At 35.4% G+C, this 15,000-nt stretch overlaps 1 protein-coding gene and 1 long non-coding RNA gene across 6 annotated transcripts in view; one reads left to right on the forward strand and one right to left on the reverse strand.

Annotated features, from left to right (window-relative positions):
- LOC135197917 (uncharacterized) overlaps positions 1-15,000 on the forward strand; it is a 323,650-nt gene that overhangs the window by 95,549 nt on the left and 213,101 nt on the right. The gene's annotated exons all lie outside the window — the stretch shown is intronic.
- LOC135197908 (SET domain-containing protein SmydA-8-like) overlaps positions 6,178-15,000 on the reverse strand; it is a 28,055-nt gene continuing 19,232 nt past the window's right edge. For both annotated transcript variants that reach the window (XM_064225141.1, XM_064225140.1), the window contains 3 exons: positions 14,318-14,413; positions 8,693-8,787; positions 6,178-8,452 (listed from right to left, as the gene is read on the reverse strand). In XM_064225141.1, coding sequence (XP_064081211.1) covers positions 8,342-8,452; positions 8,693-8,787; positions 14,318-14,413 — 302 coding nt within the window. In that variant the 3' untranslated portion in view covers positions 6,178-8,341. The remainder of the gene's footprint in view (positions 8,453-8,692; positions 8,788-14,317; positions 14,414-15,000) is intronic.

Raw genomic sequence — 15,000 nt, forward strand, 5'->3', positions numbered from 1 at the left:
ATAATGTTAAAAAATGGCGCCCTGGTTATGCTTAGCCTGTAATCTTCTCCGTAGATTTGAGGTGCATTTAGTGTAGAAGTTTTTGAGGGCTCTTTATGCCCCTGAGGATAGAGGGTAAGGGTTGTCTTTTATTTGGTTAGTTGTGAAGGAAATATTTCTGGTGATAGAAGTTCACTCTCGACGTGGTTCAGAAGTCACGTAAAGCCGTTGGTCCCGTTGCTGAACAACCACTGGTTCCATGCGACGTAAAAACACCATACAAACAAACAAACCAAATTACCAGAGTTAGTTTAAGCATTGGCTTACCTTTTTCGTTTTCAAAATAATTCGATTTTATGTGACTATTTATTTAGTTAATTATTTATTTATTTTTATTATTTATTTATTTATTTATTTATTTATTTATTTATTTATTTATTTTTGTAAGAAAACTATTGTGCCGACTTTGTCTGTCCGTCCTTAATTTTTTTCTGTCCGCAATTTTGCTGTCCGCCGTTAGACCTTAAAAAGTATTGAGGGTAGAGGGCAGCAAAATGGTATGTTGATCATCCCCCTCCAATCATCAGATATAGCATATTGCAGGCCTCTAGCCTCAGTAGTTTTTTATTTCATTTAAAGTTAAAATTAGCAATAATCGTGCTTCTGGCAAACTATATAGGATAGGCCACCACCCAGCCGTGGTTGAAGACTCATGGGCCGCGCTCATACAGAGACTAACGAAAAATAGATTTATTTTCGGTGGTCTTGATTATATACGCGGTAGCGGCTGGTCAGATCTTCGGCACATTTTTTACTTTTTATATTTGGGCCTGATTCCTTTATATCATTATTAGTATAATATATATATAGCCTATATGTATATATGTATAGTATATGTATATATATATATATATATATATATATATATATATATATATATATATATATATATATAATATGAAACAATGATATTCTGTAGGACTGGGGAATGGAGCCGAGGAAGGAGGACGCGTACGGGTTTTGTTTCTTTTTCAGTAAACCTCCAGTACCAGTCTTACGTTAATTAACGTGAATATATAGGTTGCATTAATAATAAAGTGTATGCAATCTCAGTTTTCGCCAATTTTATTTTTGCCCTTCCTTTCCTCAGTTCACATTTCCTTGCGTAGTTCTGTAATTTTTCTATCCCCCGTCCCCCACCTTCCTTCCCTTTTTATTACTCGCAGTCCTTTTTTTTTATTATCTTCTTGAAACTTGCCATTTGCATGTTTTTCTCTCTCTCTCTCACACACACACACACACACACACACACACATATATATATATATATTATATATATATATATATATATATATATATGTGTGTGTGTGTGTGTGTGTGTGTATTATATATATATATATATATATATATATATGATATATATATATATATATATATATATCCCAGCGCGGTTTTTCTGATATATGCTGTTCTACTTCTGTGCTCGGAGAAACTTGACCGGAGATAGCGGCGTCCAACTGTGTAAAAACAATATCCTGGCTCTACAACAACAATGTCGTTGACTTCGATACTTTGTTAAAGACGCGTGCTTGCATGCACGCAGCGGTGCTGGTCGGTTGGTGGTGGGTGTAGGAAGGGGCAGGGGGAGGGGGATTTGAGGGGGGGTATCCGGAAGGCGCAGCTTTTCGCGGAATGGTTTGCATTCCGAACGTCGCTCTCCTTCCCCCAGGGGGGCGGAGGAGGTAAACATAAATAACATTCGGAATCGCAGTGACTCATTCCGCTGGGAGTTTATGTATGAGTTTCACCTCATTTGATGTCCCTGTTTTATCTGGGGGGGCTTTGATCCCTCGAAGTTGTGGTATTGCTATAAATACAAGGGATTTGTGTGTGTTTAGTCTTGTTTGTTTGGTGGCGTGTGGGGTTCACGTTTTGTTGTTATTCTTGTTTTATTATTATTATTATTATTATTATTGTTGTCTTTACTACTAGTTCCTGTTCATCATCTTTTCTGCCCCCTGAGTGAAGAGTATGTATGCCAGACCTAAAGTTTATCGACTTCGCCAGAATTTGTGGATCTTTTTCAACGAATCTTTTTTCCAAGCATTCATTGCTGATTTTTCATTTTTTAGAATTTCCAAATCTTGGTCAAGACCCCTTTTGGTCCTGGACTTGATTTGAACAGGATTTTATTAGAAAATATAAAAGGCATTAGCTTTCTTTAATGGATACCCCATCACATGTTACAAAAGAGTTATCCATTAAATATAAGAGAAACGTTTGTTCGTCTTTATCCAGTTTTCATCCTATCAAGGTTTGTTGTCGTCATTCACGATCCACTCTGTTATTGTGGAAGGTTTGTAAAGGAAGCTATAGTCTGCTGAAGAGAGAGAGAGAGAGAGAGAGAGAGAGAGAGAGAGAGAGAGAGAGAGAGCCCTATTCATTGCTCCACTGTAGGTGGCTGGGTCCTACGAGAGTGATTGTGACTTAAGCTAGAAGGCCGTTTGGAATTTCCCCTCCGAGGAATGTCATCAAAGGAAGCGAGAAAGTTTTGATCTAGTTAGGATCCTTCCTTTCAGAGGATAAACATCAAAGAATGCAAAAGGTCTTCTCTTACTGGATTGTTGTCCCTTTTGGATGATTGCATCCGAACGTATACTTATACGGGGCCCACATTATATATAGGTTGGTGAGGTTGAGTACGAAATGACGACATTTTAACGTTTTTATTTCCCTTTCGTGAAGTGACCTTCAAGTTAATTAGGGTCATTTCAGCTGTAATTTTCGTTTGGTTAGGTAGCTTGTAAGATGGCGCTCCTGGATGTTTGTGCAGTGGCTTTCAGTTTAATTTTGTAGAGGGACGAGTCTGCTCAGTTTGAAAGAAAATTGTGTTTTTGTAAATTTTTGTGGAGGTTCTCCGCCATTTGTTAGTCATGTTTTCTAGGATTAATTTTTATGATTGAATTGCATAATTTTGTTGCTCTATCGATATAATATAAGCCTTTGCTGCATGGTGATAGATGGTGATGTTTTGCATTAGAAGACCGAAGATTGCAGGATGGTAGAATTGAAATTCCGGGTCGTAGATTTGTTTATTCCAAGCAGCAAAAGGTAAATATGCACAGAGGCTCCGCAGGGCGTGTAGTTCGCGCCAAGAACAGCATGTGCGCATGTGCGGGGTGCATACAGGGCGACACGTGCGGATGCGTTTACTATAGGCAATTTTATTAAATACATGGAAATGAATAGTACAGCAAATGAATAGTAAAATATACATTATTCCACATTGCATAGCACCATTGCAGGTACATAGTTTATCTTTAATTGTTTTCCCATTTGATTGGGTAGTCCTTTGGTTGGAAGTCACTTAACAGTGCCAGAGTATTTATAAAACTTTTTTTTTAATCCAATGCCAGTGTTACAAAAATACATCACACAATATCATTCTAGCACTTGTGGACGCAAACGGGTGATGGTTAGAAATAGGGTATTTAGAATACCCATTTTGATTTGAATGCCCCTTTCATTGTGCGAAGTAAGAGCACACCTGTGTTATTGGAGTGCATATCAGGGTGATTAAATAACCATACAGTTTTATATAATTCGGATTATTCAAATGGTTATGAGTTTTGAGAAATGGTTGCACCTCCACCGAGAAAGTATCTCGATAAAGGATAAACAGGGTTAATGTGGGTAAAAACTTTTTTGGATGAACCCCTCGAGGAGATTAGCTTTTGGAAGACATGGATGAAGTTTTGACAGTTTGTGATTATGGAATTCACCTTGCTTCCAATTATTTTAATGTCAAGTACAAGAGCCCGAGCTGGCTTTGGCCTGCTTAATCTAACCTAAGTAACTCGAACACTGACTAAACTGAAATTCGGCGAGCCAACGCCATAGATTTTATAATGAAATTTAGGAAGGATGATTACCTCGCATTCCTTCATTCATTCACTGTTCATTTTCCTTTGCAGAGGAAAGTACCCTAACGAATGCCTATATATGTCACTTGATTTAAACAGCTAATACTTATTTGACTTCTCTTCAGAATCTTGCCTTTTGAGAATTTCAAGCGCTTGCCTTGGAGTGCAACGTTTTTGTAGATTTCGTCCCAAGAGTCATATAATATTTTTCCATATTAAGCAATACTCTTGCGTTGGCTACTAAGCCCTTCCTTTCCAACACCTTTTCCTCAACCTCTATCCAACACTTTCTGTATCTTCTCTACTCCTCCCACTTAACACATGCGAATTTTACAATTTTTGTAACCAGCTTCCTGCCGTCCAACCCTTTGCAATGCCTGGCCATAAAACACTATACGTTGCATCTATATATTTCAGACACTTCTGTGCCCCTGTTTATTGGTTAGATATGGGAAGATGATGTTTGACAGGAGCATATAGTATATAAGGCATATGTAGTATGGCAGTACGACGCTGGGGGTAAGCAGATGACCGTTGATCCGGGATGGATGGAAAATATATTATTCCCTGGTGTTTTGGGCCTCATTCATTCCCGTCAGAGTCGAGTGTGGTTGGCGAATTCTCTGGAACTCCTGCTTGAGAAGAGGCCTCGGGCTTAACTCGTCGGTGACATCCGTTTTTCAGTGTCCTCGTGACAGGTTCATATTGTTGGTTTGATTGATGATAGCAGATCCCAGTATCTTCCTATTTGTACGGACAGCTACTTCTGAAAACCAGCTTGGCCCTTTATCCCTAATATGTATGAAAATCCCCGAACTCTATAAAGCATATCGCACTGATCTCTTGTGCGCTGTTAATCTTTGCGAGATGGATCTACCTGTCTTCCCCACGTAAATCTGCGTCTGCTCCTTTATATTATATATATATATATATATATATATATATATATATATAATATATATATATATATATATATATATATATATATATATATATATATATTTTATATATATTTATATATATATATATATATATATTATATATATATATATATATATATATATATATACTATATATATTATATATATATATATATATATGTGTATATATGTAATTTATATATTGTATATATGTATATATGATTAATATATATTATATATATATTCTATATATATATATATATATATTTATATATATATATATATATATATATGTTAAGTTAGTGATGGAACCCCCGATGGATTTGGGGTAATGGAAAATCAATGGATTATTAGACCTGAGGTGTTGTGCAGCTTTTTTGGATGTTCTCGTCGTACGGAAGCTATATTTTGTTAAAATCTATTCGTCTCTTGTTAGTGGGTCCTCTGTAGTACACTGTTCGCCTTTATCGATAGCCTTCTCGATAGTGTGCGTTGGGTTGAGCATTTGTGTTAGCTGTTGACGGATCTTACTTACACACAGACACACACAGATTTATATATATATATATATATATATATATATATATTATCTATGTATATATATATATATATATATATATATATATATATATATATATATATATATATATATATATATATATGTGTATAACCTTTGTGTTGCGTTGATATATGTGGTTAAAATGCGAACAAATGACGGCAGCATTGATTTGAATCATTATGTATGTATGAAAACTGTCAAGGAAATTATTTTTTATAACTGCAGTTTTAATTTTTGACCAAGTTCATTTATTTTTTAACTGCTGTCACCAAATACCAATAGATTGCTTGTCCATTATCGAAATACCATTTCATGGAATACGACTTCGATTAATGCAAAATAGTATAAGTACTATTAACGTCAAATCTACATCTTAAAGAACAACACCAATATAGGTTTTAGCGCCTCAGTGGCGTGATCGGTATGATCTTGGCTTGCTACCTCGGTGGTCGCAAGTTCGATTCTCGAGCATTCCATTGACGAGTTAGAGATGTGTATTTCTGGTGATAGAAGTTCACTCTCGACGTAGTTCAGAAGTCACGTAAAGCCGTTGGTCCCGTTGCTGAATAACCACTGTTTCCATGCAACGTAAAACACCACACAAACAACACAAATATAGCTTTTGGATTTGACCCACTTATTATATAAAGGTGTTGGTTCCTCCCTTGGTTTTCCCTTCTCCTTTTGCTGGGTAACTGGTTTTGCTCTATCTGACCAGGCCTCACGTCAAGGTCATGAGTACTAAGGAGGTTAGGTATTAAGAAAGCGGTATTTTTTAAAACATTTATTACTTTCATGTTAGTCACAACGTAATAAATGTTTGCCTTGATAACGTAGTAGTGCTAAAATATTGAACTTACCAGTTAGCAATACTTCATTGAAATTAAAACTAATGCGTTATTGAAGCCTTATTACTAATATCACAAAATTACACTTGTTCTACGTTGGTGTTAAGTTATTTGGGAAGTTCACAAAAACAATAACCAATTTGTTTGCTGATTTCATGTCATGTTATATGGTGATCATAATCCATTATGTTAATAAATCCTCTGTAATGTACGTATAGTCTAGCGTCCTGTATATTAAGAAAAAAAAACTTCAAAAAGTACGTTAAATAAAAGTGGATTTCGTGCAAGATTTCTGGCAGAATATCTTCAAAGAAAGCTTGGGATAACGATGAAAGTCAGATCCTTGTCGAAGTTTTGCTTTGCCATCTATTTTTAGAGGAATCCGCCACCCAAAACATCGTCGATAACTTTGATCATGCATCTTTCCCAGTCTCCATAAGGATAAGGATAACTGATATCCACAGTCAGTGTAACTTGAGTGTACTTTGGAGAGAATTAATTTTTCCACAGTTTATGGAAGTTTCACTTTTCGCTTCATTTCAGTTTTCTGTAAATGAAAGCTATTGAGACGGCTGTCCGTCCTCAGGTCTTAAAAACTACTAGGTTAGAGGGCTGCAAATTAGAATGTTGACCATCCAACTTCCAATCATCAGATATACCTAATTGCAGCCCGCGACCCTCAGTAGTTTTTATATTATTTAAGGTTAAGTTAGCCATGATCGTGTGTCTGGCAAAGCTGTAGGACAGGCCACCACCGGACCGTGGGTGAAAGCTTCATGGGCCGTGGCTCATACAGCATTATACCGAGACCCGCAAAAGATAATGTTTTCAGTGGCCTTCATTATACGCTGTGCAGATAACTCGATTGCTCCGAAGAAACCTCTGCGCATTTTTTGCTTGTTCTTATAATTCCTTTTCCCAGGTATAACCAATTCGCAATTTTTCTTCTCTTTAACATATATTTTTTTATCGAAAGCTTTGTATTTTTTTATTATGTTTTCATATAATTTTATTTTCATAAAAAAATTTAAAGATTTAAATAAGTTTTGTGGGAAAATATATACCATAAAACATGCTGATTCTGGAAGTGATTGATTATCAATATGCCAAAATGGTTCTTCATTAAACATATATACAGATATTACCTTCGCAGTTAACAATATTGCAGATTTTTCTCTCCCGTGTCACCAGCCGAAGACTGCCAGTAACTTTCATCCTTGATGCATCTTGTTGTTGTTGTTATTATTATTATTATTATTATTATTATTATTATTATTATTATTATTATTATTTTTTTTTTTTTTTTTCCCGACTGGGTGGTATTTATAGTGTTGGGTTCCGGGTTGCATCCTGCCTCCTTAGGAGTCCATCACTTTTCTTACTATGTGCGCCGTTTCTAGGATCACACTCTTCTGCATTATTATTATTATTATTATTATTATTATTATTATTATTATTATTATTATTATTATTATTATTATTATACAAGAATGAACCCTGTTCATGTGGAACAAGCCCACAGAAACCAATGACCTGAAATTCAAGCTTCCAAAGAATATGGTGCTCATTTGGAAGTAAAAGAAGGTAAAGGGAAATACAGAAAGAAGAGGTTTACATATTAAAAAGAAAAAAGAAATGAATAAATTACTATTTAGATTATTATTGAAATGCAAGGACAATGGCGTTAGGGTAGTAATGCATTGCGTCCTCCTTTGAAATTTCGAAGTTCCAGCGGTGTCGGGAATAAAGGACCTCTTGAACGAGAAGTTCTACAGCGAGGCACAGTGACTCCATATTTAGGCTGAAGCGTTCACCTAACGTTCTTGTTTAATAATGGACTCCAGACTGGTATTTAATACACCTTGACGAGGTCCCAAGTACTAAATACTTTTAGCCTGTGATCTTAGTTCACATAAAGCTCTTAACGTGGTTCATCTTTAGGGGGAAATCTTATTTAACCTTGAGATCTTATGTGACTGTCTGTAGCCTGAGCTCTTAATTCACTTTTAGTGTTATGCAGCCGCCTTCAGGATGAAATCGTATTCTTTATCCACCTTGAGATTTTTCCCAAATCCAGTTAGACTGAGATGCTGTATCAGTCTTTAGTCTCGATCAAGGTTTGTTGACGAGTGCCTGGTATTCCCTCAGGAGGGGCGCTGCACTTGGCATGGAAGGATCCCAGCCCAGTACCTCGACGCATTCAGACAGATGAGTAGACATTTCCTGAAAGTAAACGAATTATTATTATTATTTTTCTTTAAGTCTTAGAGTGCCCATCCACTCTTGATTGTCCCTTCAGAATTTGACATTATCGCATCCGAAATAAAAAGAAGACAAAAGGACTTCCCAAAGTCCGGCAGGAGAAAGTGGAACAGGGAAGAACCGTAAAGGGAGAAAATGGGAAGAAGGAGAAGAGTAATCATCGTGAAATGACAAAGGAAGATGAGGACATCAAAGACCCACCGCCAATCTCTGACGAGCGCCATCCCTTCCAGATTTCATCTCGGCTCTTTTGATGCCTTCCAGTCGCAGTCTTAGATCTTCTCTTGCCACGGATGCTGAGGAAGAAACAAATCCTTTATGCTTTATATTGATTTCCGAAGGTTTGGCGCTATCGGCTGCATTTATACAATCACTGCGGTCTTGAATGGAAAGGAGGATTTTTTCCTTCAGGTATACTAGTAGTGGCGCTCTCTGTCTCTCTCTCTCTCTCTCTCTCTCTCTCTCATCTCCTCCTCCTCCGTCTCTCTCATCTCTTCTCTCGTTTCAAATTAATAGTTTTATCTTAAAAGAATATGTTGGATTAAATTCCTCTCTCTCTCTTCTCTCTCTCTCTCATCTCTCTCAGTCTCTCATTCTCTCTCGCTCTCTCATCTCTCTCTCTCTTTATCGTCTCTCTCTCTCTTCTCTCTACTAAAAAAATGTTGGATCTCTTCTTCTCTCTCTCTCTCTCTCTCTCTCTAATACTAAAGAGTTTGACTTAATAATTGAAAAATTGGATGATATATGTAGAAATCACAAGGACTGGACTATTCTCCTATCTGGTGACTTCAACTTTCCTTTCGTAGAATGGAAAGAACGAATAGGAGACTGTGGTTGTACTTATACATATAAAAAAGAGAGTAATAGTAGTGCAGAAGATAAGAGGCAATTTGAAAAGCTATTAGATATGCTACTAGAATACAACATTCAACAAATAAATCACCTGCCAACAAGAAAGGAAAATACTTTAGACCTAGTATTTGTGAACGAGATGAATTATGTTAAAGAAATAATAGTTTATAATGCGAGTATTTCAGATCATAATGTCATAGAATTAACAGTTCATTCCAAAGCAAGTGAAAATAGAGATAAGCAAGAAATGAAAAAGTGGGAAGGATATGGAAAATACAACTTCTACAGTAAAAATATAAAATGGTCAGAAATTAATGAAGAATTAAACAAAGATTGGGATAACATTTTCGTAAGTGATGACATAAGGGTAAATACGGAGATATTATATAAAATTATTGGAGAAAATAGTGGATAAATATATACCGAAGAAGAAAAGTAAACATCATTCATGCATACCAAGAGACAGAAGGATCTTGTTCCAGAAAATCAGAAAGTGGAAAAAAGGTCTTGCAAAAGAAAAAAAAGTGCATGGAAAGTTATAGAACTAAAAAGTAAGATAGAAAATGCAAAACAAAAGATTATACAATCAAAAGAAAATGAAAAACGGGACTTGGAAGAAAAAACCCTATTAAATATCAAGCAAAAACCCCAAACTATTATACTCATATGCGAAGAAGATGAATAAAAGAAGAATAGAAATAGGCCCTCTGAGAATTGAGGAGAGATTAACGAATGAAAAAAGGAAATTTGCCAACATACTGGCCAGAACGAATAAGAAGAGAATTCACCCCTAGATAGATAATGGAAGATAATGATATAGAAGTAAGGGATGAAAATAGGTGATATTTAGCTGACATAGATATTAATGAAGCTGATATTGTGCAGGCTATTAATGAAATTAAAAATGGAGCTGCTGCAGGGCCGGATGGAGTCCCTGCTATTTTGTTAAAGAAAGTAGTTCATTCTATCGCAAAGCCACTTGCAATATTATTAAGACAAAGTGTAGATACAGGCAAGATTTATGATGAGCACAAATTAGCATATATCACCCCTACTTTCAAAAGTGGATCAAGACTAGAGGCAAGTAATTATAGGCCTGTGAGTCTAACATCACATATTATGAAAGTGTATGAAAGGGTAATGAAGAAAAATATTATGAAAACATTTAAAAATAAAAATAATTTGTTTAATATAGGACAACACGGTTTCGTACCCGGAAAAAGTACACAAACCCAACTGTTAGTCCACCGTGAGAACATATTCAAAAATATGAAAAGCGGAAATGAAACAGATGTGGTTTATCTAGACTTTGCAAAAGCTTTTGACAAAGTAGACCATAATATATTAGCAAAGAAAATTAGAAAACACAATATCGTAGATAAAGTAGGAAGATGGTTAAAAGAATTTTTACACAACAGAAAAACAGATAGTTATTGCAAACGATGAGAAATCGGATGAAACCAAGGTAATATCCGGTGTGCCACAAGGTACGGTGCTAGCTGCAATATTGTTTGTTTATTATGATTGAAGACATAGACAGTAATGTTAAGGATTCGGTAGTGAGTAGTTTCGCTGATGACACAAGAATAAGTAGAGAAATTACTTGTGATGAAGATAGGAACGCTCTACAAAGAGACCTTAACAAAGTATATGATTGGGCAGAGGTAAATAGGATGGTATTTAACTCTGATAAATTTGAATCAATAAATTATGGAGACAGAGAAGGAAAGCTATATGCATATAGGGGACCTAATAATGAGACAATCACAAATAAGGAAGCAGTTAAAGACCTTGGTGTGATGATGAATAGGAACATGTTATGCAATGATCAAATAGCCATTCTGTTGGCAAAATGTAAAGCAAAATGGGAATGTTTTTTACGGCGGCTTCAAAACAAGAAAAGCTGAACACATGATTATGCTTTATAAAACATATGTTCGTAGTCCACTTGAATATTGCAATATGATATGGTACCCACACTATCAAAAGGATATTGCACAAATAGAGAGTGTACAAAGGTCCTTTACAGCTAGAATAGAAGAAGTTAAGGACCTAGACTACTGGGAAAGACTACAATCCTTAAAATTATATAGTCTAGAAAGGAGAAGAGAACGCTACATGATAATTCAGGCATGGAAACAGATAGAAGGAATAACAGAAAATATCATGGAACTAAAAATATCAGAAAGAGCAAGCAGAGGTAGATTAATAGTGCCCAAAACTATACCAGGAAAAATAAGGAAAGCACACAGAACATTAATCCACTACGCACCAGCATCGATAATGCAGCGTCTATTCAATGCGTTGCCAGCTCATCTGAGGAATATATCAGGAGTGAGCGAAGATGTGAATTTAAAATAAGCTCGACAAATATCTAAACTGCATCCCAGACCATCCAAGATTGGAAGATGCAAAATATACCGGAAGATGTACTAGCAACTCTCTGGTAGACATTAGAGGCGCCTCACACTGAGGGACCTGGGGCAACCCGAACGAACTGTAAGGGCCTGTAAGGTAAGGGCCTCTCTCTCTCTCTCTCGTTTCGAATTAATATTTTATCTTAAAATATGTTGGATTAAATTCTCTCTCTCTCTCTCTCTCTCTCTCTCTCTCTCTCTCTCTCTCTCTCTCTCTCTCTCTCTGTCATCATAACGAGGCAGACGAAGTCAAAATTTCAATGTCTTTTGTAGTTATCTAATCCCAGCTTAAAGATCATAAAACATTAGTGCAATACGGTTCATATGCGCGAGTCGGGCTGTAGTCTACGTATTAAAAGCTGTTCCGATAGCATGTTTAATTATGTCTAGATGGGAAGAAAATTAATGTTCAGTTTACTGTATGGATTACCGTAATTTGTCATACTCACGTGTGCCTTCTTTTGAAGTCGTATACCAATACATTTTAATACAGTCAGATACCTACAATATACTTATGTTTTAAGTATCATATCAGGTATATATATATATATAACTATTATATAATATTTTATATATTATATAATATATAATATATATATATATATTGTATAATTAATATAATGTATATGAATAACTTGATCACGATGTATATAAACGTGATGCTATGTATAAATAAAGGTTTTTGCCACGAAGGAAAATTGAAAAGCGAGATAGCCGAGAACTTTCGGTCTTGCACGACCCTTTACTAAGGCAAAAACCTTTATATATATATATATATATATATATATATATATTATTATATACACAACATATAATATATAAGTACATACATATATATATATATATATACATATATATATATATATATATATATATATATATCAAATAAGATTTTTTCTATTTTCCTATAGAGAGAGAGAGAGAGAGAGAGAGAGAGAGAGAATGAATAACTTACTACGCTCCTAACTGTTAATTGACGTAATTACTTTCTCTCTCTCGGCCATCCCATTCACTTCCTCCTGAATGTCTGCAGCTGAGGGAAACTATCCTATTCGCACTCCTGCCACGGACTTCGAATGCCTTAAGCTTTTTTTTTTCTCTCTCAAGGCTTCTTGATTGCACTAGTCTCGCTTTATGTTAACGTCTTTGACTCCTGTGTATCGTTGGAGCTCTTGGGTGACCTAATCATCTTTCGTTGAATGACCTCACCTTTTTAAGCAGTGTATCCGTTGGTTTTAATGAAAAGATCATGTTTTTTTTTCAACAGGTGTTTTTGTCAGTTGTCAAATTGTGTACGATGGAGTGGGTGGGGTTTGACTTGAGTAGTGGCTTGATTTGGGGCTCCATCAAATAATATTTTACATATATATATATATATATATATATAATATATGATATATATATATTTCATTTTGTATGTATAGTATAATAATATATTGTATGTAATGTATAGATATATATATATAGATATATATAGTATATATATATATATATATATATTATCTATACATACATTACAATATATATATATATTAATAACTATACATACAAAATTGTATAAATATACATATATATATATATATATATAATATATATATATTATATATATAATATATATTATATATATATATATATATAATATATATATATTATAATTATATATATGGTTGGGTTTTGTATAAATATTGCTGTATGGAAAATATGTTTATAACGCCCATGATAGTTATCTGTTAGAACTTGCGCTGCGCCGACTACACGGTAAGCTTCTACGTTCATTTAATTCTGAAAAGATTGGATAGCATTCACGCCTGACCAAACCAAAGCCGTGGCCAGCCGCTATTTGTTCGGAGGAAATAGACGGCTTTAGTCGAACGTATGCGAGCAAAACTGGGTGTCCGGCAGACTCAGGAAATGAGAAAGGGGATTGAAGTGGCGTTTTGATGGTCAGTGCTTGCAGTGCGTTGCGTGAAAGCACAAGGGGAAGATCCTCTATTGACTGACTGATACTTCATTCACTGCTTTCATTTAAATGGACGGCAGTTTAGAATTATCTTCGTCATATGTATGATTGAGAGTTAGCATTTTTTGGGGGTGATTTTTTTGGTATGAGAGTTTTTTTTTATGGATGTTATTGTTGCTATTTTGGTGCAGCTCTCTCTCTCTCTCTCTCTCTCTCTCTCTCTCTCTCTCTCTCTCTATCAAATCAAATATATATAAATGTATGCGTGTATGTGTGTATTAGTTGAAAATACCTTTATATTGGTATCATCGTCAGTTTAAATGTGTAATGGAGTTTTATATATATTATATATACATATATATATATATATATATATATATATATATATATATATATATATATATAGAGTTGTATATTTGCATGTATATATAGTGTATGTATATTATAGATTAAAGAATCGAACTTCTAGAAGACAGTAAATTCTTGCATTTTATTTCCTTTTCCACCCACACTCCATGCGCTCCTTCCACCCCTCCCGCCATCTCCCTGGCACCACTGCCAAACAATCTGTTGTCAGTTCCATCGCAAATAACTCACCTGTAATCCTGGCGAGCGGAGATTGCAACGCCCTCGTCACCTCCATCACTCGGGAAACGATACCAGACAGACGACATAGTTCCTCGTCGTTCACGTCTGGCGAAATGAAAGGGAATACGTTGTTAGTTTTGTGGCAGCGTTGTATTTTTTCATCACGACGTTGTTTTGGATCTCGGGGAGCGTTTTGTCGGTAACGGTTCACGTGACTGTCCGGGAGCTTTTGTTGGTGAATTTTCAGTTGATTTGTTTGGTCGCGTTTTGTTCGTTATCAACGTCGTGATTATTGTGATCAGTAGAAATTTCCATTGCCAATTAGAAAAGAATTATTGTTCTTTAGGGTATTTAGCTTATGTATGGAGATTTACAATTAAACAAACACCATCCTTTTGACTGCAGAAATTAATTACGGATATATTTTCTACATAAATATTTAGAAAGCAAAATCTGGAACATGAGTTGGTACCTTCACGTAATGCTTGGAAAGTGTTAAACCTTTTTGTACCGATGTTATGACAGAGGTATCTCTCGGGTATTGGTGCACTTGTTAGACCGTAGAAACTATTTCATAAGTTGAATATTTTGAAGACTAGAAGGGCACGCGCGCTCACATGCTAATATACTCACGGGTACGTACATCCGACGAAGTGGAGAAAATCCATCACATTTTTCGTTGACATTGAGCA

The sequence above is a fragment of the Macrobrachium nipponense genome, chromosome 21, assembly GCF_015104395.2.
Source record: "Macrobrachium nipponense isolate FS-2020 chromosome 21, ASM1510439v2, whole genome shotgun sequence".
Taxonomy (NCBI): domain Eukaryota; kingdom Metazoa; phylum Arthropoda; class Malacostraca; order Decapoda; family Palaemonidae; genus Macrobrachium; species Macrobrachium nipponense.